The sequence below is a fragment of the Cyclopterus lumpus genome, chromosome 24 (genome assembly GCF_009769545.1).
Source record: "Cyclopterus lumpus isolate fCycLum1 chromosome 24, fCycLum1.pri, whole genome shotgun sequence".
Taxonomy (NCBI): Eukaryota; Metazoa; Chordata; class Actinopteri; order Perciformes; family Cyclopteridae; genus Cyclopterus; species Cyclopterus lumpus.
Window position 1 is genome coordinate 9,971,017 of NC_046989.1, and position 23,482 is coordinate 9,994,498.

The 23,482-nt window shown below is 40.8% G+C and overlaps 2 protein-coding genes across 4 annotated transcripts; one reads left to right on the forward strand and one right to left on the reverse strand.

The window, feature by feature from the left end:
• Positions 1–987: 987 nt before the first annotated feature.
• On the reverse strand, positions 988–15,241 carry taf1a (TATA box binding protein (TBP)-associated factor, RNA polymerase I, A). 2 transcript variants are annotated; one of them, XM_034526985.1, is made up of 11 exons: positions 15,136–15,241; positions 5,688–5,878; positions 5,143–5,306; positions 4,705–4,818; positions 4,416–4,617; positions 4,066–4,187; positions 3,606–3,764; positions 3,358–3,424; positions 2,973–3,096; positions 2,711–2,865; positions 988–1,891 (listed from the first exon to the last, which is right to left on the reverse strand). In XM_034526985.1, the coding sequence occupies exons 2-11, from the start codon at positions 5,803–5,805 to the stop codon at positions 1,839–1,841; spliced, it is 1,278 nt and encodes a 425-aa protein (XP_034382876.1). In that variant the 5' UTR covers positions 5,806–5,878; positions 15,136–15,241; the 3' UTR covers positions 988–1,838. The 2 variants fall into 2 exon arrangements, with proteins under 2 accessions (XP_034382876.1, XP_034382875.1); XM_034526984.1 differs by lacking the exon at positions 15,136–15,241 and adding an exon at positions 6,515–6,766.
• mia3 (MIA SH3 domain ER export factor 3) lies at positions 7,687–23,137 on the forward strand. 2 transcript variants are annotated; one of them, XM_034526982.1, is made up of 28 exons: positions 7,687–7,900; positions 9,595–9,728; positions 9,844–9,930; positions 10,018–12,223; positions 13,005–13,334; positions 13,782–13,912; positions 16,302–16,433; positions 16,767–16,788; positions 16,881–16,969; positions 17,065–17,142; positions 17,279–17,389; positions 17,469–17,540; positions 17,636–17,740; positions 17,959–18,081; positions 18,192–18,279; positions 18,394–18,458; positions 18,553–18,643; positions 18,756–18,894; positions 19,105–19,267; positions 19,356–19,391; positions 19,514–19,581; positions 19,840–19,925; positions 20,180–20,293; positions 20,662–20,724; positions 20,811–20,857; positions 20,965–21,033; positions 21,491–21,896; positions 22,378–23,137. In XM_034526982.1, the coding sequence occupies exons 1-28, from the start codon at positions 7,780–7,782 to the stop codon at positions 22,635–22,637; spliced, it is 5,436 nt and encodes a 1,811-aa protein (XP_034382873.1). In that variant the 5' UTR covers positions 7,687–7,779; the 3' UTR covers positions 22,638–23,137. The 2 variants fall into 2 exon arrangements, with proteins under 2 accessions (XP_034382873.1, XP_034382874.1); XM_034526983.1 differs by lacking the exon at positions 20,965–21,033 and having other exon boundaries at positions 7,689–7,900; positions 22,378–23,136.
• The last annotated feature ends 345 nt before the right edge of the window (positions 23,138–23,482 follow it).

Genomic DNA, 23,482 nt, shown 5'->3' on the forward strand with positions numbered 1-23,482 from the left:
CCCAGACCGGTAAAGTGAATACAAGTGTGTTCAAGTGAACAGGATGAAGAAAGGTTACATCAATAATAAATGAAGCGCTGTGAGTTGTCAGGTGCCGTATCTGTCTGAATTAAAAACGCATTTTAATTTTTCCAACAAACTAAATTCTAAATATATTTGTTATCAGACTTATCAGACAGGTCACCCTGCCCCAGACTCCTGCTGATGCCTTGAGATGGAGCAATAAGCTGATGGCTGCAATAGGGACACCTTTTGTTGCCTGTGACTCTCTGAGATCCCAAATTGGGTGATTACATCTACCTCCAAGGTCAGAATGTTCTCCAGTTTCCGGGGAGAAATTAAAAGCTAAACAAACCAAGTCCTTCTTGACATATTTGGTGAAAAAAACAAGAATCTTAATATTAATATTCCTTGAGTGATGGAAGAGGTGAGAAGCTGCAAACTACAATAAATAGGGACCCTTGAATGGTTGGGAGTACAATAGGACCGAAAACAGGAGTCTCCACTTTTAACCACAGGACAAAGAAATGAGCACTTCAATGTCAAGGCGCCCTTGAGGAAGACACCAAACCCCCAACAGAGCCACTCCACAACAGAGAACAGGGAAGCGACTGCATCAACTGTGAGCATCTGTGTTGGTGATTAAAAAATGAAAAGCCCCAGAAAATGTATGCTGTAAAAAGGTCACAACAAGGACACAATCCAACAAACCAGCTCCTAACTCCATCCTCTTCACTGCTCCCAGAGTTTTGAATTTTCAAACGACATGTGTTATGTATTCCCAGATCCCTTCTGCAGCTGCTCCTGTGGTTGGGCAAGTGCTTTGGGCTTTGGTTTATGTAATGACTGCAAAGCAACACACACACACAGACACACACACACACACACACACAGTACGGCTCACTGAGTTGCTGCATGGCCAGCATTGTGGCAAGCCGAAACAGAATCATTACAAACACACTTTCACTTATTAAATTGGCCTGCTGCTGGATGGAAGACTTTATTTCATGCTTGGGTCTTTAAAGGAAAGTAAGCACAGCGTTTGAAGGCAAGGACATCGTCATTAGAAACGTACACAATATTTCTGAGATCAAAATATTCAAGCCTCTTTGTGAAAATCAATATTGACAGTGCTGCACACACTGTGTGTAAAGTACAAGCGGACCACAAGACGAGTATGATGTCTTGCGGAAGGCCCGTCTCACATTCAAGGGAAAAGGACTCATACTGACGCTATTAGTAGCAACCACCTGTCTTTAGTCTGTCCCACTTAAACTTATGCACATTATGCTGCTGAAAGCTCTGTGTTGATTATTCTGTCTGAATATCCCTCAGGCTGAGTGTGTTGTGACCTTAAAGCGGTTAAAAGGTCAGCATGATGCTCTGCTTCCATTAAATTGTTTACAGAAAGCACCATCAAACAAACATGAACACTGACATTCAGAGCCACACTACCAAAATTAAGTGGTCATACCCTTCAGATGCAAAAAGAAATACTGAACAAGAGCTCCACATAGTGGACAATGTATGGGGCTTGATAATGAAAAAAAACTCAAGGCACCATTAACCAACATAATGGAACAAGGCTTAAAAAAAAGAACTTAAGAAATTATGGAGGTTCATTTTGTATCATGTATGACAGTGAAGCTAAACAATATTGTATTACTCAAAAGAAGTCTTGCCAAGACAAACAACATGTCAAAAAAACAAAGGCTTTTGCTCTTCATTTGGAAGCCTTCGCTGGGTCTTTCTGTTGTTTCTCCATTCTGAGAGCATCTCCGCTCCGTTCTTGGTTGAGTATTAAAGGCAGATGTTGATTTCCTCTTTGAGTTCTTCGCTCACGTTCCCTCTCCACTGGTTACCTGCCAGGCTGTGTATTTGAGTATTAGGTCTGTAAGAAGAAAGACATTGATACATAAAGATCTACAGTACAAATTCAACATAGAATTCTACTGTTTTCACTATTGACATCGTTATGTATCCAACTACCTCATTAACAAATCAATATTTTAACAAAGCATTATAGTTTTCTATTTAGGAGAAACTCATTAAAAACCAACTTCTTCAGAGATAATTAACCATGTGTCATCGTTAAAATTGTTCCCGGTAGAAATGCACCAATCTGCCTTTATCAGTCCCGATACTGGGCTGTGGGTGTCGGTCGATACTGAAAACTGATCCAATACCAGTGTTTAATCCACACAGTGAAGCTGTATGCCTCCCTGTGTGAAAGTGACTGGGAAACGTGGGAGGCAACATAAGCGGTTATGGTGTGACTGTCATTTTAGAAAGGGGGAGTTTGGTTTTTGATTGCTTTGCATCACTTTGCTGCCTACTGCCATCTACTGTAGTAACACAATGACAATGGATAAGTACCGTATTATTTATTTCATAAGGACCATACTACATCGACTTCTACTAAAAATCTTAACTATCCCTTTAAACTGTGACATCTCAAAATGCAGCGTTGAGTTCCCTGCGAGAAGCTAGGGCTGACAAATAATTAATTTGTAATGCTTATTTTGCACCTTGTAAAATTTGCCATGGTGGTAAACTTGAAAAACAAACTTCACTGTTAGCGTAAAACTAGCAATTCTGGGGAAATGTGTCTGAAATTCTCAGATAACAGTTACAGTAAACAATACTTCCAGAAGGGATTTTTCTTTTGCACCACCCACACACACACACACACACACACACAACTTCTTACCCGGGCAAAGGACTTTTGTCAGGGGTGCCTTCACTCCCATGAGCTCTGGATTCTCCTGGGAGTCTTTGCTGGCATGGAATCTTGTGAAGTGAAGCGCAGGCCACCAGTCTTTTCTTGCAGACATTTTTTCAGCAACGGAGTCCCTCCAGTCTTCTCTGTTTAGATACACAGTACGATTGGGATCAGCAACAATAAGTGACTTATTATAAACTACAGTCTATCAAAATTAGAGCTTCTAATTGTCCAAACTTGTATACGTAACTGTAACTGTAGTTTTTGAATAATGGCCTTTAAAAGCTTCCACACATCCAGGTTGCTCCTCCAGCAGGCGAAGTCCAGCAAGTCCAGAACGACTCCTAAAGCTTTCTGGATGTTAGGGTTTTTCTCTGAAAAACAAAAACACATCAATAATGGAGATTATGGAACAAAGCAAATGATATAAGAAGACGAGACTATGACATAATAGGACATATCTTTAATAATAATAATAGCAAATAGTATCATATCAGAACAATATGCCTCTCTTGATGTTTCCAGTTACATCACTGTCAAAAATAACTCAAATTTAAGCGATTCATTTTAATTGTGTGTATAATTAATTATCTGGTCAGACTTTTAGTTTAATTTAAGAAAATATCTGTTTTTACCTGACTGGAGCAGCAGAGTGCTGTACTGCGGCATCAGCTCATGGCTTGGGACTAACAAACGGAGACTCTACGGCATCAGGAAGTCAAGTTACACACAGTGACATTAGACACAGAGTATTAATGTGGGCTAAACTGCACATCGTATAACTGTAAGGCACAACTTCTAGTTTAACAACATTTTAATTGTAATTTGAATGCAGTTTATCAGTATATCAGTATGAATGCAATGCTTTTCTACACGGTTATACCTTCAATACTTTCATCAGTTTTCTTTCTGAAGCATTTCGCCGCTTTAAGTACTGGTACAGATAGACATGAGCGTTGGGATTGGGTGGAAAATTTGTGTCATATGCGTAATCAGTCAGGACTTTTAAAGCTTCCTCATGATCCTCATAGAACTCCAGCATCTGCCAAATAGAAACAACCATATTACAAAAAGTGGGGACATTTAGCAAACCTGACAGGAACATTTGAAAACATGAAAGACAAGAAGTTTGGTTCTAAAATCAAGTGCAAGGAACAGACTGATGACATTAAAGTGCATGGTAGGTCTAGTCTAGGGAAGTGAATCTCTTTAAATATTTGCTGAAAGATTACCAAAATAATTTATTGATGATAAAAAAAATGTCATATTATTCTGTTTAATGTTATGATATTAAGCATATATGTTTCTTTGATTAAATCAGGCAGTTGGGACTGAGTTCTTACCTCAACGTAACCCAGTATGAAGGGATCCCAGACGCCAGGTTGTTTCAAAATCTCCTTTAGATTCACAGAGGCCTGTCTGAAGTAGTTTTGCATGTCTTGGTTTTCACCACAGTCGAGATACTCTGAAACAGTAGGATCACATAACACAAACCATTTCAAACATCGAATTACACCAGAGAGAATTTAGTGTCTAGATAGCACACTCAAATAGATTCAACTCTTTACCAGAGTAGTTACAAGGTCTGACCTGTAGGTGGCAGTGTGACATCACACAAGAGCTTGCGTGTGCCTGCGAAACTGACGAAAGTAAATAATAGATGCTTTCTGCATGAAGCTGTGTGTCCCCTTACCAGTGTTGTTGGAGTAGGTAAACTTCTTGTCACACCAGATCAGATAATCCAGTAAACTCCTGTAGGCGTGGATCAGTTTAATCCTCTGATACTGAGCTGCTGACTCCTTCCCGTACCTCCAACTTTCAGCGACAGACAGCTGATGCTTTGCATCCTCGATGTGACCATGATGCAGCAGGTGGAATGAATGTTCCAGAGAGATCTGGAGACGCAAAGGAAAAGGTCTCAGATGTCTTTCACTAATGTAAACAAAAAAAGTGTGTGCAGTCAGGTCTACTCGCCAACATACCATCAGGAAATGTTTAACTCCTGAGTGTTTCATCCGTTCATAGATGTTGTTGTAGTCCTCCATCTTTGACTTGGGGTGATGGTGAAGGATCTCAGCGCTGAATCTCCAAATGAGCTGGTGTTGAAATTACAAAAAGAGAGCAAATATCAAGGACGTGGAAACCTGCATAGTGTTTCATCAAATTGTTTACATAACTAATGATATAAACTATTTATGAATGTACTGTTGAAATATTTGTAATCTTTGCCAATTTCTTTTTTTCTCTATGACTGTGAAAGAGAATTAAGTTGCATTTTTAGAAGCAGGGCTTTTGTGGAAATGTGTGAAAAGAGTCAAAGTACTGTCTGTTCATGCTGTGCCCTAGCACAGCATGAACAGTCATGTGTAGCAATTGTGCTGACACAAAATCATACTAACTCAGACAAAAACAAAACATACCTCCTTATACTGCTGACTTGTGCCATTGGTTGGGTTCTCTAACATTTGTGGGTAACATGCCATATATTCTGCTGCCTCTTGCCATCTATGATGCAGCAGGGCTTCTCTGATCATCTCCATACAGGCTCTGGTACTCCGGTGAAACCCAGTTTCCCTCGACGTCTCTTCAGGGGAAATAAAAGTATTATTTCATGACGAACGCATTTTCCCTAAACAAAACACTTAGCTTTAAGGCTGATTCCAATATTGATATTCAAGAGTGTAAAAAAGCTGATAATAATATATTATCCAATAGTCTTCTTTTTTCAATCCTATAATTTATTTGACTAAAATTCTGATTGAATTGTAGTAACTTATACCGATTGGAAGATTTTTCAGCTGAAAAATAAACTTCTCAGTGTGCAACATTGTTTCTGAATTACTTCCAACATATCTTTTGAATAGATCTTTTGTTATTAATCAGCCAACATATTTACTGATGACAACATGTCTGCAATTGTCCGATTAGCTCTATTCAATTCTATATTGGAAACAGAACAACTCACCTGCACACATTGGATCAACCACAGGGAGATTTGATGTTTTTGAAGAGTTGTCGTCTGAGGAATTGTTGTCATCCTCTAAGTCTTCAAGGGGCCCGAGCTCTCTTTGCAAGTCCTCCATGATGATCACAGCACTGACTCGGGTGAGACAGCAGCCCTTTATCACTCGCTCTGATGCTCAGTGTGACGTCCACCTACAGGGAGAAAATAATAGTTATGTTCAACCAAGACATGAAGACTTGCCAATTGTCATAAGCCATGTCTGAACAATTTGTTTAACTATTATTTAACTAATTAGCTTGTCCTTGTAGAAAAATGTATCTAAAGCCCAAATATTTACAATTTACTATAATGTTAGACAAGTAAAAGCAGCAATTTCTTAGATTGGTGAGGCAAGAACATGCATCACCAGTTTTACTTGACGACTTAAACAATTATATGATTATAGAAATATATTTATTGTCAATCAACTAACGTTAATCATTTCAGCTCTGGAACCAACTGCTTTTGTAATTAAGGTGTAATGTTTAGACAGATATATTACAGATGGACACACACCAGTGATAGTATTGTTGTGTGCTCTTTTAGACTTCAGCTCACTTTATTGTAGTTACATGCGAGGTGTTACTGTGGAAGAGAATAATAGTACTACTGTAATTTGAGGCTAACTCACTAGCTTGAATTAGCTTTCTCACAATAGTTTTGAATAAACGTCACCACCTATAGAGCTAGTTAAAACTATTACTGTGTAATGACTTTATCCATGCGACACTTCTTAAGTGACAAAATGTACTCTTGTTCTCTTGTAAAACAGTTATATGAGTTCCTACCTGCCGAGCAGTGACTCGGTTGTTTCTGAAGGAAGACAACGTGCTGATGCTAAATTCACAGCTAAGACATTCAGCTAAGCCATTCAGCTAAGCTAACATATAATCTAACTAATGAAATATATCGTTCAGCAATCAGACTTTGAATTTCTGCTGTTATCTATATTATGCGGTGTCTTCTACTGTCGATTACGACGTGTGAACGTGTGACTTCTACACGTTGTTAACTATTCGCCACTGTGCTCTTCGCGCTGTGGTTAAGGAAGTAGGCAGAAAAGCTACACGCTGATTGGCTGGCTAACCGGAAAAGGCGGGCCAGAGCTTATTTTAGTTTTTTTATTCTGCCAACCTGAGCTGAAGTAATGTGACAGAAACGATTCGTGTTTCACAAACGTGGCTTCACGCGTTTTGTTCGAAAGTTTTGTTCCACCTTGATATTTATAATGGCCATGATTTAGTTATTTATATAGTTAATTATGTTTTGACAATGTTATTTCTTATGTATCTCTGAGTGTCGTGCTTTTTGTTGTGATTTTTATGTGTAAATTACCATTAGCATTACAGTATGCTATCTATCTATCTATCTATCTATCTATCTATCTATCTATCTATCTATCTATCCTAAGTGGTGTGAGCAAACATGAAATAGATCGTCATGTTGAATGGATCAAAGGTTCTGTTAATGGTGGCTGTTAATGACATGCCCATTATCTTTTATTGTTATTTTCAAAACTCAAAATTTGCAAATAGGATCTATTGTTTTGAAACAGAAATGTTGGCAATATGTATTCTTTAACTTTTGGATTGACATCACATATTGATTTTCCTTCAATATTTGGTTACAGTTTTGTAATGATTATCTGGTGGCAACAAACCCATTTTCCTCCCTCAACAAACTGCCTCTTCCCCTCTGTTATCTCAATTAAATGTATTTACAAAGGGCTCTGTGGAGATTCAATGGCATTACAGTGCACCTTTCCTCTGAGTAAATATTCCTGGTTTCTTAATCTCTTAAATCTGTTGTTGCATGTTGCAGATGTATCGGATGACTCCAGAAGAAGCTGCGCCCTGAATGGTGGGGCTGATTCCTTGTGCAGTTTCTCGTTTCTCCCAGTCACATGGAGCAGCCACATCCCGACATTTATATCCTGTGTAAACCTATCCGAGCCTCCACCCAGCCGGATCTGATCTGCTGACGTGTCGGCTCCTTCAGCTCTCAGTGCTCATGCTCCAGCGGCAGAGGCGAGCCAGTCAACACAACTGCCAGCATGGCAGCAAAACATTTCTACCGACAGGGCTTTTTATTACTTTTATTTAATTTTATCTCCACTGCAGCCTTGGAAAAAAGGTTCTCCGACTTTAAAAGATGCGCCGATGAGGAGTGCAGCAGTAAGTCCGCTGTCTTGTTGTAGCTACTAAGCTCATCGAGGGATGCCGTCTTCCCGCATCAGATGCCACAGCTAGCCATAAACTGCGCCTTATCTTCAGACCTGTTGCCATCGATATGTGCGACCTGGATGACCTGCCGGCGGTTCCGTGGCCGAGTGGTGCTCTTTGAAATCAGGGCACGCTCGTGTTAAAACCCGCTTTTTTAGCTTTTGGGAGAAGGGGGGGGTGTCATTCGTTCAGACGTCGCCCGGGAGAGTTGGCCGGTTGCCTGGTAGCTCCGGCCTGCCCTGCTGCCCGGGTACTGGGGGCTAATGTTAGCAGCTATCGGGCCACCGGCTTCTGGAAGAGACTGCGCTCACGTTGGAAACGTTGCTAACGTTGGACACACGACAGTAAACACGAGTAAACATGAGCTGACAAAAAGGGCCGCTGGCGTGCCCTCGTATTGTTAAGACACACTGGCTCTGGTCGTTCCTTCTCCCATTGAAGCTAATGCTACTCCTCTCTAACGTCACTCTTTAGCCGGTCAGTTGAAATGAAGGTTACTGGTCATATCTGTGGGGCTGTATGTCCAGAGGGCGCCTTTACAGCTGCTGCTGTTGTTGTTGTTGTTCACGTTCACCTGGAGGAAACAAATCACCTAATTGTAGACCGCAACCCTTTTATAAGTAATGGTTATATTGAACACTTATCGCGAGGAGAAGATTGTTTGGAGTCATAAAACACTACAGATTAAAGACATCAAACAAAGAAAGCCTCAAGGAGATTAATTAAGTGTTTTGAATCAAAAAGACTTAAGACGGGACTGAAAGTCATATATTTTGGTATGAATAATACACTGCATTGTCACGAACACGATACAGATAATGCTTCACTTTTTGCCATCTCATTTTTTGTTTAATCAAACGTTTCAGTCGTTTTGTTTTTAAATGGATAATATTGTCGAGCTGAAACCATTAGTGGATAGACCAGAAATGATTCGAAAAACAGTCTGTTAAGTAACAATCAGTTGGTTCCTGATTTCCAATTGTGAATATGTACTGATTTTGTTGATCTATAATCACATACAACCATATATCTTTGGGTGTTGTACTGTACTGTTGGATGGACAAAACAAGACATTGTCTACTTCGACTTTTTTTGGTGCTATTTTCTGACATGAACCAAAGGCTTGTCAAGAAAATACCAAACAGATTAATTAAAAATGAAAGTAATCATTAGTCGACCTATGGTATTATGAGTAGATCCAAAAAAGAAAAGAATAAGGTTTTTGTCTGGTTGCATATTGGATATGGCCTAAAGCTTTGAAGCTTCATTCAACACATTGACATTGAAATTCTAAATTGACATTAGAATGCTTTGTTGAAAAAAATATAGATGTAATCATTTCCAAAATTCACAATCTTTTTCTTAACAAAATCTTCTGCTAGATCCATATTTGTTGGTGTTAAACATTTTTATTAATAACATTTTAACTGCGGTAAAAAAACTGTTTGTCCTGAGGCGAGTTATAATCAACAAAGAACATTTCTGAAATAAAATCGGTCACTCATTTAATCCGATCCGAGGATTTTTTCGGGGGGTATAGTCTGCCAGCATTTAGAAGTTTAGAACGAGCACTATGTGAATAATAACATATTGGTAGAGCTTATCTTTTTGAAACGATTCTCATTCTTCCTATTTCTTTTTCACAGTGCTTCTGTGTCGGGGAAAAGCTATCAAAGATTTTTCGGGACCAGACTGTCGGTTCCTGAAGGTCAAAACATCAGAAACTATCTATGTATACTACAAACTGTCAGGCAGAAGGACCGACATATGGGCCGGAAGTGTACGTATACTCTGGTTAATATATTTAGTCAGAGATGAATAACATCTAGCTTATGCAATGTTGTTATAATCCTCAACATGTTCTCTTCTTTATTACTTCTTTTATTTTTCAATAGGTTGGAAGTCACTTTGGCTATTTCCCAAACGAACTTCTTGCAGTTAACCACCTTTATACTGACAAAGAAGTTGAAGTTCCGGCAGAGGTATGATAATATGTGAATAAATCAGACATGTACAAATATTGCAACGTTTTTTTTCTCAAAATTGTCTTTTTTTAAACTTCTTTTCAGGAAACAGATTTTGTCTGTTTTGACACTGGATTTGATAAGTTTGATAACTACGACATAGATTTACTGCTAGGCTCTTCACTGGAGGAGAATGATGATGAAAACAATGTAACATCTGACCAAATTCAAGTGGCAGAGGGGGAGCAGGAAGAAACACAGCCATCAGCAGAAGAGCCGACTGAGCAGCACGATAACTCTGAGTACCTTGATAACGTTCCAGATGATCAAAGTGCCTCTTTACCTGAACTGGACGTGGCAGCTGAATCACCTCCTCCAGAAGGAGAACAGTCCGACACCGCAGCTACACCCAGTGCTCCTGACAGAGCTGCAGAACACACACAAGTTGAGAAGAACGCAGTCGTGTCCTATATTGAAAGTGCGCCAGAAAATAGTGAAACCAAAGAAAAAACCACAAACTCTCACGTAGAATCTCTGCCCGAAGAAGATTTTGCTTCGGAAAACGAACCAGTCACGATTTCTGAAGGAATGCAAATCCCTGAGTTGAAAACAACCCTTGGAACAACTTTTGACGCCGTCACCACCGAAGACGAAATCACCACGAACGTTACCCCGTATGAAGACGAGGAAGGCGAAGATGTGGAAAATCATCCCGAAGAAGACGTGGATGTTAAAGCAGAAACTCCATTGCTGTCTTTTTCCAAAGAAACCATGAACACTCCGGCATCAGATTCCCTGAAAGAGCATGAAAGTCCTCCAACTACACATGATGATAAACCAGAGGCCGCGGAGGAGAAGAACGTGTGGACATCAATTGGAGAAGCTGTTTTTTCAGTTGTCACAGGGGGAGAGCGGACAGCACAAGAATTGAGTTCAGAGGAAGATGATGATGAGGAGGAAGAGGCTGCTTCAACAACCAATCCGAGTTTTAAGGAAGAAACGACGGCTGGAGAAAGAAAACTAATATTGGTAGACTCACCTACAGAGCCTGAGAACATGGAGCCAGACGTATTTGATGGTGACGACGATGAGAGTGATGCAGAAGTGATCGGACATGCGGACGCTTCGGAGGAAACTCTCAAACCAACTGGTGTGCCGATACACCATCAAACAGAAGCAACTCGAATATCAGTGGATCCGGTATCACAAGTTGATACTTCTGCCATTCATGAGGCTCAAAACTCTGATGTTAAAACAACAGAAGAACCCATTGAGCAAGAAGACGAAGAAGAGGAGGAGGAGGGGGAAGTGGAGGAGGTTGGGGAGGAAGAGGAGGTGGAGGAGGTTGGGGGTGAGGAGGAGGAGGAGGAGGAGGGGGAAGTGGAAGTGGAAGTGGAGGAGGTTGGGGGTGAGGAGGAGGAGCAGGAAGAGGAAGAAGAAGAAATGTACAAAGATTCAGAGGTTAATAATGATAATGACAGTAGCGTTGTAATGGAGCATAGTGAGGATTTGGACAATGAATTGGACGAAAACAAAGCGGTGACGAATCTAGAATTAGCTGGTACTGAAACGGAAACACAGCAAGAGCCGATCACTGAGGAGACAGAATCCGATGTAAAAGATGATGAAAAGACAGTCGATGAAAGCCTTCCTCATCACATACTCGACCACTTAATGAACGATTTCGAGAGTAATAACAGTCAACCAGAATTATCTGTGGAGGGACCGGAGATTCACAAGGACCATCTTTCAGATGAAGAGGAGAAGGAGATACAGGAAAAGAAAGAAGAATTACTTGATGATGAAAATGCACTTTCTTTCTCACAATCTGCCAACAACCCTGAACCCTCCCCTGAAACGGCTCGGCCCACTGTGCCGACTCCAGAGCCAGAATACAGCGACAGCGTGATGAGACTGACTCTGCTTCGAGACCATTTCACAGAGGAGAACATGCAGCAGCTCCAAAAGCTTCTGGGTCTCAGTAATCTATTCAAAGTGGAGGCCATGTTCTCTGACCTGGACATAGAGTTGCAGGCTACCTCACACACGGGTACCACGCAAGACATTGAAAACGCACTCGAGCGCATCTTGGAGGACTCTGAAAACGCCATCCTGGACGAGATCGAGAAGATGCTGGATAGCCGGAGCCCAAAACGCAGTTATGACCAACATGCAGACACAAGCATTTTGGACAAGGAGACTGAAATACTGGATGACTTGCAGGAGCTCGCATTCAGCCTCCGACAGAAGTATTCTACAGCCAATGACAGCACGCCTTTGGCCACAGAAAAAGCATCAAGTATTGACCAAGGTAGATTTTTAAAATTACTTTTAGATAATGGTTTTAGGCCTGGGGTTGTACTATTGCATAGTCTGTTTTTACCTCTGATTTGGGCCTTTCACACAGAAGTATGGTATATTGCATAAGCTTATGATCCACAGATAAAGTGAATGCAGAATTTGATACTGTGTCACAGCAGATATGCAGCCCTGAATTGTCCTTTTAGGCCCCATTCTGACGAGTCTCCCAGATTTATCCATGTTAAAATGGATTGCAGCCCCCATTTGACATCAGGCTGTGACTGGTGACCATTTGTGATAGAAAAATGTTGTACTTGTTTGGCCAAATCAGTTCAAATAATGATTATGCATCGTTTGTCCACCATGTTGTATAAGTGGACTCTCTATTCGCTATTTTGATCCTCGACCACTTTTGTCCTTTGTCTGTAATTCTCAAGATGAACATTTTTTTTTATTTTGTTTGACAGATGTGATGTAGCCTAGAGCCCAAATACAGATTTCAAATAGTTTCACTCCAGTTGATTGCACCAGCCTTAGCTCTGCTCACCTTTACATGTAAATGTTTTCTCTGCTATTAAAGAGTCACACTCACCTCCTACTGAATAAACACCTTGTTCTTGACAAAGCCATAGGCCAAACCTGCTGTCCCTATCTCAGATATGGTTGACGGAAACCAGAATTCCACCTCCCAGAAAATAAATAACTTCTCCTATCTGGACGACCATCCAGAAATCTTTAAGACAGACCTGGAAAATGACTAATCTCTCATTGTTCATGTGTTTTTGCTGTAGATGAACACAAGTTACAAGTAAAAGAATCCATGCCCCACATCGTTGAGGAAGATAAGGATGACGGTGTCCCTGAAGCTGAGAGCAAAAACAACCTCACAGTAACAAAACATGAGGAAAGGCCAGCAGAGTCTAAAGAAGACCAGATGGTTTTGGACGAGGCACACAGTGGGCCGGATGTCAGTGTGGAGGAGGATGGCGGACACTTTAATAAGAACAAAGATAATCAGCCTATCTTTAGTGCAACAGATGAGATGCAGGAGGTCCCTCAAGCCACCCTGGAAAATCCCTTAGACATGGGCCTTGGTGTCGAGGTTGAGCCCTCGTCTTCAGGTTGGTATTTCATGTCTATACAATGTTATTTATTTAAGTTTCTTAAACCTATAAACAATAGTTGCTCACTTGACTTCTATTCTAAATGTGTTTCCTTCTTTTTGCCAAGCCCCTTACCTTACATTTATATATTTTTTTAATCCTCACTGTTTGTGGCATAATTAAACACAGATGTTAGCACTTTGGACTTGGGACTATAATAGAATTTAGCACAATTGTAATTCTTGATGTCAGCAAATCAGTTCACTCATCAGTCCGAGTCATAGATTCAGTAAGTCTGGTTTGTTCTTTCCTTGATTCACCTGGTTTTGGATGAATTGTTTGATAATCATGTGATACTTTGACTATTTTTAATGCATTAAATGACAAATTGTAATGGAAGATTTTTGTGTTTTTACTTTGTCCATAACACACAACCTGACTAACAGGCGAGTTTTGTTCCACCAGGTTCTTTGGACTCCATGGGACCAGTCTCTGAAATTCACGAAGAAGAAATTGGATTATTTTCCACTGGGATGGTTTACATGGGCTGCATCCTTTTGATGATCAAGAGTAAAATTGTGGAGTGGACTATTGAGGCAAGTATAAGAATTGTAGCTATAGCATTCACTAGTTCAGAATTTATCTTTTTAACACCGGCTCTCTCTTTACTCTGTGATTTCAACCATCCCCTAAACCAGTGGTTCCCAACCACAGGCTGTGGACCTGGAATTAGGGAATACAAAATATAATTAGATTTTTTTTTTTAAAAAGGTACTTCTGCAATAATTACTAAAGATCTTGGCAGAGTCTGTTTGTTCTGCCTTTCGCCTTGGTGCTCCCTGTCAGGTCCAGAACACACGTGGTCGGTAGGTCTGCAAGAATATTGCAGATTGGAAAATAGATCCCTTTCATAAAGAAAAAAGTTGTGGGGCCCTAAACTAAACTGACAGATAATCTCAGTATGCCTTCTCACACATGTAATGGTATAATGACAATTTTCAGAAATGTTCTTATTTGTTCTAATGATCCCAATATTATTTTTCATACAGGTAAAAATTAACGAAATAAATGATCAAATACAGGTCACGTTTAACTGGCCTACGATATATCTATTGCCGTTCAAGCATTTTTACTTGCATCCTCCTGCATTCACACATTTAGACAGCACACAGATCGATTTAAGCACGAGTTGTCGGCGATTATAGGGTGAATATTGGTACTCAAATGTCCGATTGTGCCTGAACGTCCCACGGGCCTCCCCCTGTCATGTTGACTGTCGCGGTGGATGCTGAAGTTCAATACAGCCGGAGCTTAGCTGCCCACTAGCACAACCGCCGGGCCTTGATTGGGCAGACATCCATCATAAAAGGCAGCGGTACAATGTACTCCGGGCTGTCAAATTAATTCAGGTTCTTAATTACGTTTTCTGCTTTGCGTTTTAACCCATATTTGAACCTCAAACTCAGCCAGCGTTTGCAGCCTGACGGTTGATTTGTGACAGTGAATGCGACACGACGTTATTGCGGTTAGCCAACTGTTGTTGCCAAGTCCTTCCTCTCGCCCGTCTCTACCAGCTGACGTTGTCACTTTTTGTAACGACGTGCTTTAACTACTATTTTTCACACGCCGAGGGCTTTAACGGCTGACTTCGTCACCGTGAACCTAACTATCCTGTTTACGTCGAGGACAGTCATCCCTGACGTGCTAGCGAGCGAATACCTGTCAAACTAGCATAACGTTGCTCGTGCTAGTTCCGTTTTTGACGAGCATGGAGAGTGATACTTCACCCAGACCTGTAATGGAGCCGGACCATGTCTACCTGTTTGTTCTAAAGGAGCTGCACCATGTAAGTGGACATTTGAGCGCAGCCATGTGTGAAGAGTATCCGTGACGCTGTCCTGGACTGCTGACGTGTTGATGAGCATGTGGCTCGTGCACATTGACTAAAGTTTCTAATGAGTTTACTCCCCAAACCTAACGCAGTTGATGTTGCCTCTTAGATTTTCCCAGCATATCTTCAATGTCCATCTGGGTCTTCTCATATCTTGTCTGTGCAGTTCAGAGTTTGAGTGAACCATAGTGTGGGTTGCAGTCCTGCTTTTGTGCATTGCTATACTGAAAAGGTGTAATTGGAAGTGAGTGAAAGGAAACTGGTTGAAGAGAACCCCTTAATCCTGCCAGGCAATGTGGTGTGTAAATGGATCTGTAATCCCTCTGTTTCATAGAGAGTGTGTGTTTGTTCCTCTCTGAATTGCCACATGCTCAGTTCAAAGGTTTCTCTGTGTTTGGAGCAATAGGCATATTTATTCTTAGTATGGCTCAACCTTAATGAAGTAGTACAATTATTGTCTGTTTTGACTACTGATACAATTCATAAAGTCGTCAGCCAAACAACCAAACAACACCTGCAAGTTAAAGACCACTGGGCTCGTATTTGTAAAATTCCCAGTGATTTTGGAAGGAGCAGGTGAAAGAAGCACTGTAACAACAACCCTTTTTAAAAACACTCAATATTACCCAGTTTAATACTTACTTGTTAGTCCAACAATTCTTGGTTGTGGCATTAGGACAATGCTTAGTTTTATTATTGTGTGTTTATGCTCTTAAGATCTTGACAAGCTTTCCTCTCTGGTGTGAATAGAGTATCGGATCACACATTTCTTTTGTTCATTAGATTTTGGTTAATGAATATACAGTATCTCAGTCTTGGGGTACATGTAAATAGTGGTAGTTGCTTTGAGTCTTAAGCTACTGCTGGAGTGTGTCGCTGAGCTTTGGCCCATATTGACTTGCCTTCTGTCTCTATTTTTAGTCTCATCGTGATATTATTCAAATAGTAACAAGGGTATCTCCCCCATTATTTATTATGCCTTGAGACATTGACCTCCTATCTACAAAGGTTATGTTAAGCCAGCTTTATTTTATCATTCCTCATTGGGTCCCTGGTCATTCCTTACTAATTTAGTTGCGTATGTGTGCCATCAGGTGATTTCATTGCTGCCAGAAGAGTGGAAGCCAGGGGAAACGTTGTTTGGTTGTCCTTGGCAAGCTGTGGTCATCACTGCTTTGATTGGAGTAGTGACCTTCACCCTCTTCTTCTGGAGGACCGTGTTGGCAGTAAGTGTTGTAACATTGCTGCGCTCATCTCTGCTCAAATGATGCCCTATGTTCTGATGACAACAACAAATATTGTAATTGCATGAGCTTAGATTTCATTAGGTTTTGACTCTGCAGATGCACACTTCATTGAAATGTCGGCTTATCTATCCATGGTTTGAGATCGACATAATACATTCTTATCTGGATCACTGTTTATCATGTATACACTGTTCCTGATATGACAAAGCTCTATCACTGCATGTACATGATGATCATACTGTGACAGTTATTCCAAACTGTTGATCCGACCTCAAACTGATTTTTACCTATTGCCTTTTTATATTTTTTTAGGTAAAGAAGAGAGAATATCTCGGTATGTTTGTACTCCTTTTTAAAAAATACTGTATGACATTACGAAATGTAAAATGTGATTGTTTACTTTCTTTTGCATTTGTGTGGACTCAGTGGATGACAAAAGGCTGGGAGAGCAAATTCTCGCGCTCAAAAAAGAGAAGAATGACTCTCTCGCCAAAATGTCTGAACTCCAAAAACAGGTGAGCTTACAAGTAATGTGATCAAATAATTTGGAAAAAATATGTTTTTTTGTTTCTGAATCTTTCTCAATTGTGTTTTATTTTTATTTTTGAAGACTGAACAACTGAAAGAAAATCAAAAACAGGCAAAGACGACCGTTAGTTGTACAATTAAAAGGATCCAAGACCTGGAGGTAAGTACTTTGGATACTTTGTATTTATGTATTAACTCTTACTTTATCGAGTAGTATCTTCAGTGTCATTTGAACCGCAAGTAAAATGGCTTTTTTATTATTTTTTAAAAATGTTTTTCTCATTACTTATTTGCAGAGTAAAGTTTTGGAGGCAGAAACAAGAAATGAACACATAGCTGAGGAAAAAAACAAATGTGCAAAGCTACTCGAAGGCGAGAGGGCAAGCTCTCTGCAAAATGGCACCAGGGTAATTTAATATTTTTTCTTTCTTGCAATGTCTTTAGCTGTCCTCTCAGATTTATGATGCTTAGCGGTTTCGTTAACAGATTGAGAAGTTAGAGAAGTCAAACGAGAAGCTACAGCTCAGCAGGAAAAAGATTCAGGAGACTCTCTCTAAGGTACGAGTCCTTGCGTAGTAATCTTTTGCACAATGCAAGATCAAACAAAGCTCGTGATTTCAGCTTCTCTTTTCAACTGCATGCATTTGTTACAGACTGCTACTCTGCTGGACGAGGCCAAGATTCGCGAAGATGCCCGAAAAGTTCATCAAAAATGTCTTGAGAGAGACTATTCGGCACTAAAAGAAGAAAATAAAACGGTAAGACAATATGTTGCTTAGATTTTTATAATCGATGAGGTGTGTTAAAAGGCCAGTAGTAGTAAAGTAAAAACTAAAAAAGTTTTCATTTGAGTAAGGATGACCTCTGACCCATGGCTCGAAAAGTGAGCAGAGGATTATGAGTTCGCTGCAATTTTGTATCGGTTAGTTAAAACCGGATAATTTTAGATGCTTTCCTGACATGGCAATTCTTACAGCTTAAGGTGACCATTAAGACCTGGGAGGACAAACACATGGAGCTGAACGAGCAGATTAAAGTCTATCAAAAGTCCAAGAAAGAGCTGGAGGACTCGGTGGTGCTCAAAGATCACAATGTGGAGGTCAGGATCTTTCTTTTTTCTTGTCTATACTGCTGTCACAATTTATACTTCTATGTCCTTAACTTGCATCAAATTATTAACTTACCCCAAACAAACATGTCTCCTGACAGGTGCTGTCTGAACTTCTGGCAGACCTAGATGCTTGTGATTTGCAGAAAGGTGACACCAAAGTTTTAGCCAATGGTGAAGTCGCTCCCGGTTAGTCCCACTGTGTTACTAATTTAATGAAAGCAGTAATACACTTGCAAAAGTATCCAGTAGATTTTATGATGTTGTGTTCATCAGCATACTAAGTGGTTAATGGTCTTTCAGTGTCTTTTTCAGACAAGAAGACTGCCATAAAGAGCAGGATCAAACAGATGATGGATGTTTCTCGGGTAAGCTGTCGAAAAAAACTATTTCTATTTAATACTGATGACGCAAAGTTTGAACCTGCTTTGAAATGTTGTAATTCACATTGTTGGTTTCCAGGTCCAGACCACTCTCACTGTGGTCGAGGAAGAGCGTGATCGCTTCATGACCAAACTACTGAATGAAGAAAAGACGAGAAAGTCACTGGAAGGTATGTTGGTCATGTTTCTTTGGAAGTGTTTTCGGAATTGCATGAACGTGTCTTCTTTGGATATGACTTTCTTCCTGCCGCTCTCTCAACGCACCGTTGTATTTGGCTACAGAGCAACACCAGGAGCTGGAGCATGCAATTGCAACCCTAAAAAGCGAGAGGGGCCATGTTGAAAACCAGTTCAAGGTCCTCCAGCAGAAAAACGAAATTATGGTTGAAATGTATCAGCAGAAGGAAAATGCTCTGCAACAGTAAGTGAAGCTGTAACACATTTATTTAATAGCTGCTGTTACACACTAGAACATCTATTGTCATTGCACCATGACTATGAATGAGCTTCACTGTTTGAACATAATCCAGTGAAACAATATTTCATGAATAAAAGCACACGACTTTGGAATTGAGAGACGAGGAGGAACCCCGTGTTGCCATTATTTGAAGGATTTTCTGTGGCTTTGCAGGAGATTAACGAAGGAAGAGCTGGAGAGACGCAGCAAAGAGAGTCAGCTGTCTGAGGTGGGAGGGAAAGCGGTTGAGGCCGAGGAGCAAGTTAAAGTCTTAAGGCAACGCATTAATGAAATGGAGGACCAGATGAAGAAGACGGAGGAGGTCTACAAAGAGCAGGTAGACACTCGTTTCTAAATGAGCAAGTAGAGAGAGACTTCTCACTGAACCGTGACTGAATATCATGTCTTCTTTCTTTCTCTTTTAGATAAAAGAACAGGAAAACAAAACTCACTCAAACTGGGTATGCAGCACAAAGTGGCACAATTTATGAATATTTGCCATGCTATAAATGGATATTTAAGATCGAGAACAAGCTGAGTCATTGGATTCTAGTTCCACACTAATTCTCCATTACGTTTCCAGGTAAATGCTCGTAATGCAGAGCGAGCTCTGAATCAAGAGAAGCTTGAATCATCAAAGCTCCGTGAAAAGTAAGTTTATCAGGATTAGTAAAAAATTGTTTAAACTGTTAGATTTATCATCAGTAATTTACTTAATTTACTTATTCCAGCTCTTCAAAATTAAATATTTGGGAAAAAACGGTGCAACTTGATGTGATCAAGTGAGCTCTGGGAATCTTTTCATAATTTTCTGAAGAAATACTTCACCAATCAATAATGGAAGTACTAGTTTTCCTACCCATGGAGTTTATTTGCATCTAACCTAAGTGTTTTGTTTGTTTTACCCAGACTGGCTGTACTGATGTCCCAGCTTAATGAGCGCCGCGCTCCTCTCTTCAGACCAAACTCTGGACAACCTGCAGGCCCTCGCCAAGGTAAACAGGCCACAAACCTTTTCTGCTGTTCTCTTCCCGTTGGGTCTGTTCTCATCCTTCACAGCATTCAGAAGAGGATGCTGTTTTCTAATAACATTCTGCATGTGAACAAGAAAAATTGATGTGGTCGTACATTTGTCATTTCAATGTGCCTGACCTGAGAGCCTGGAATGAGGACTTCGTCTCGGCATATATTGTAGGGTATTGTCACCCGTTTCTTTTCCTTTGGTAAATGGATGGTTTGATCATAACAGGAGATTCATATGGGCCCTCTCCTGTGAGTGGGGGTGCACCATCCCCTCCAATAATGATAGAGGGTCCCAGACGTCCTCCTTCTGCCCCAGTGGGGCGAAGAATTGACCCATATGGTGAGTCCCAGTGGAGTAATTCACCTTCTTTCACCCTCGCCACATATGAACATCATCCCTCCGCAACAGCCGTTTGCCTTTTTAAAAATCTTTCTTCTCTTGCACACCTGACTTCATTTTCTTTTCAGATCTTTCTCCTTCTTGAGTTCTTCTATTTTCCTTGTGTGTCATCCGGGTTTCTGTTTTCAGCTCTCTTTTTACTGTTCTGGTTTTTTTTCTTTTAGTTGAATCATTTAGAAATATGGCCAACCTTTGTCCTTTTTTAATATTTGTTTCATCTTTGTTTGCTTCTTCCAACTCCAACTTTTCCAGGGAAGAGTCCTGAAGAATTTCAGTAGTCAATTTATCTTCTGTTCTTCTCCCCTCAGGTCCACGACCTCCATCAGATCCACATGGTCGTTACCCTGAAAGCAAACACATCTCGGGGATGGGTATGTCCTCTGCCGTCTCTGTATTTTAAAGAGTTCACCTTAGTTGTTCGCCTTGTTACAGTACTGTGCGGTTTCTCCTCTTTCAGACATGATGGGCCCCCGAAGCTCGTCACCAGCCAACCTGGACGTATCTGTAAGTCTTTTTCCTAAGCACATCATTTTTACACATTACCTCATTTCATCTGCAGGGCTAGAGCTCCTACCTACATGTCCGTTGTGTATGTCCTTGCTCTAAAACAGACACAGGCAGTAGATCCACAGATAAAAGCAGAGACAGAGGCTGAGGCCTCCTCAGACAGTCCAGAGCCAGTGAGTATAGAGACTGGCCAGTCCAAGTGTGAAGGCGTATGCAAGCTCGCCACCTTCTTCCCTAAAGCTGGGAAGAGATTCAAGGCATTTTGCTTCACTGTGGCTGACTTAACTTTTTGGGCTGAGTGGGTGGTTTCCCCTGTTCTCACAGCAATGAGAGAAGCAGAGGTCCTTTCCATCATGTCTAAACTTCAGCTAAAATGTGTCTTGGAAAATATTTGGGTTCTTGAAAGTTGATACTCTGTGTGTCAGGGGTCGAGTGTTTGTGAAAGTGGTTTGGTTCTTCATCCAAATAATCATGGTGTGAGGTTACTGGCCATGTGATTTGAGCCCGGCTAAATGCATTTTTGGTTTGTGAATCTTTTCACTGCATGACTAAAATTGCATGACTAAAATTGTAATCCAGGAACAATTGAAATTATAGTAACCGCATTTTTCATTATCCTGTCTCTTTCAGGGACCTGGATCCTTCCTAGCGTCTCCGATCAGGGACTCACCAGGCCATATGGTCCAAGGATTTCCCCCTGGCCCCCATGACCAGCTCCTCCCTCCTGGACCCCACCCTGGCCGCCTGCCACCGCCTGGACCTTACAGACCTCCAAGACCTGGCCTCTACCACCTTCCACCAGGTCCTCTTCCTCCTAATGTACTTCCTCATCATGGGCCTCCACTACCAGCCAATGGACATCCAGGTATGCCATTGCCTGGACCAATGGGAGGAGAGTTTGGACCTCGCCCTGCCAACGGACATTCATTCCACCCAAGGCCAGCCCCTGCACATGTCTTTGATCCTCGGGGTCCACTACCACCACACTTCCGTCCTCCTCCACCTCATCACTTTGGGCCGATGTCTCTGCCACATGGTACGTTCTGCCTTTTGTTGTTATTTTTGTGTTTCATTATGAAAATTAATATATGTTTGCGTGAAGAAGAAGAAAAAACAGCGCTATCGCAGATGACCTCGCGCGCACTAAACACGCTTGACGCGAGTAACGCATCACTTTCATTAATTGAAAATGAAATGTAAGGTTATGTCAAGCTGAACGCAGAATAATTAATTAATTACCGTAATGATGGCGGATAATTTGGTCGCAGAGGAGAGACACCAGCAAGCGGTGTCATTTAAACAAGACTGGAGAAGTAACCACTTAAGAGATGGAGAAGTAGTACTTAATATCTTAAGACATTTGTACTTTTAAACAGTTAAGGATAAGTAATTAATGCCTCGTCCTTCACAAACATTAAGTTGTATGCTACATACCGAAGCAGTACTCTGGATGGTTTTCAGCTCGTCTCTCGCTGTGTCATCAGTAATATTTCCCTTTTTTAAATTGTTCTTTTAAGGTGTCCGTGGGCCTATGGGGCCTATGGGACCACGTCCACCTGTCCCTCATGACATACGCTATCCGGGACCACGAGACCACAACAGCCCACCAATGAACCTGCCTCCAGGCGTCCCTCTCCATCCCGCACATGGTGACGCATATGGTCACACTCCACCTGATACCCTCCATAACTCGCACACCGGCCCCAGACCCCAGGACCTGCATGTGAAGCAGGAGGCCCCTCAGGACTCAGCGAGGCCAGCAATGGTCAAGCCTTAAAGATGCCACCAGCTGTGACAGAGGACTTACATTTACCCTGAACCTATCACATAAGCACCCCAGATCAAGTTTAAACAAAGGCCATGATTATTTTCATATATTTCATTTATAAAATAAGAAATGGCAAAGATGTTTATAAAAAAACGAAGAAGGTCCTTAAATTAAAGCATCAATAATTATGTGTCTGAAATCAATGCGTAAAGAGTGTTTCCACTTTTCTAAAAAGCTTATTGTGCAATAATTAATTATGCCAGAGGATTTTTGTTGATCTTTTAAAAAGTATATAGCAATGATTATGGGGCAATTTTTTAAATGTCATTTCCTGTGGAAATTATTTTTAAAAAGGAGGGAGTTTAGCTTCTAGCATTTCAGGAATTCCATAATTTCCCAAAGCTATTTGTTTAGTCGACTTTAAAGCAAATGTGTAATTTGATGGCCAGATGTATAACTTATTTTACTATGTTGGTAGAACTTTTAATAATAAAGAATGTAAAAGCTGTCGCTGTTATGTTACTAACTGGTTACAGTTCCCTTACAGTGAATGTATTTTACACTGGTCTTAAATACTTTTCAACATGTGTCTTTAAGGCGTTTGCTTTATTTGGAAAAAAATAAGGCTGTGCTGCTGGGACAGAAACATTAACCTTAGTTCTGTTTCTGTTCATTAAGTCAGTTGACATGTGAACTTATCCAAAACCTGCATGTACCATATTTACCTACGTGTGTGGAGTGACACTGGTAGGATTTAATTAATTATTCGAGACGTCTGTTCTGTCCATTTCTTTGCTTTTTGGTTTGAAGAAGATTGTCCGAAGCCTTGAGTGCAATACTTAAGTTAATCTGAC

Coding starts and splice junctions, on each gene's coding strand:
- mia3 (XM_034526982.1), top strand. CDS start 7,780: ATGGCAGCAAAACATTTCTACCGACAGGGCTTTTTATTACTTTTATTT. Junction 13,335..13,781: donor GGTTGAGCCCTCGTCTTCAG/GTTGGTATTTCA, acceptor TTGTTCCACCAG/GTTCTTTGGACTCCATGGGA. Junction 18,280..18,393: donor CAATGGTGAAGTCGCTCCCG/GTTAGTCCCACT, acceptor ATGGTCTTTCAG/TGTCTTTTTCAGACAAGAAG.
- taf1a (XM_034526985.1), bottom strand. CDS start 5,805: ATGGAGGACTTGCAAAGAGAGCTCGGGCCCCTTGAAGACTTAGAGGAT. Junction 2,866..2,972: donor ATTCAAAAACTACAGTTACA/GTTACGTATACA, acceptor GTATCTAAACAG/AGAAGACTGGAGGGACTCCG. Junction 1,892..2,710: donor GACAAAAGTCCTTTGCCCGG/GTAAGAAGTTGT, acceptor TTCTTCTTACAG/ACCTAATACTCAAATACACA.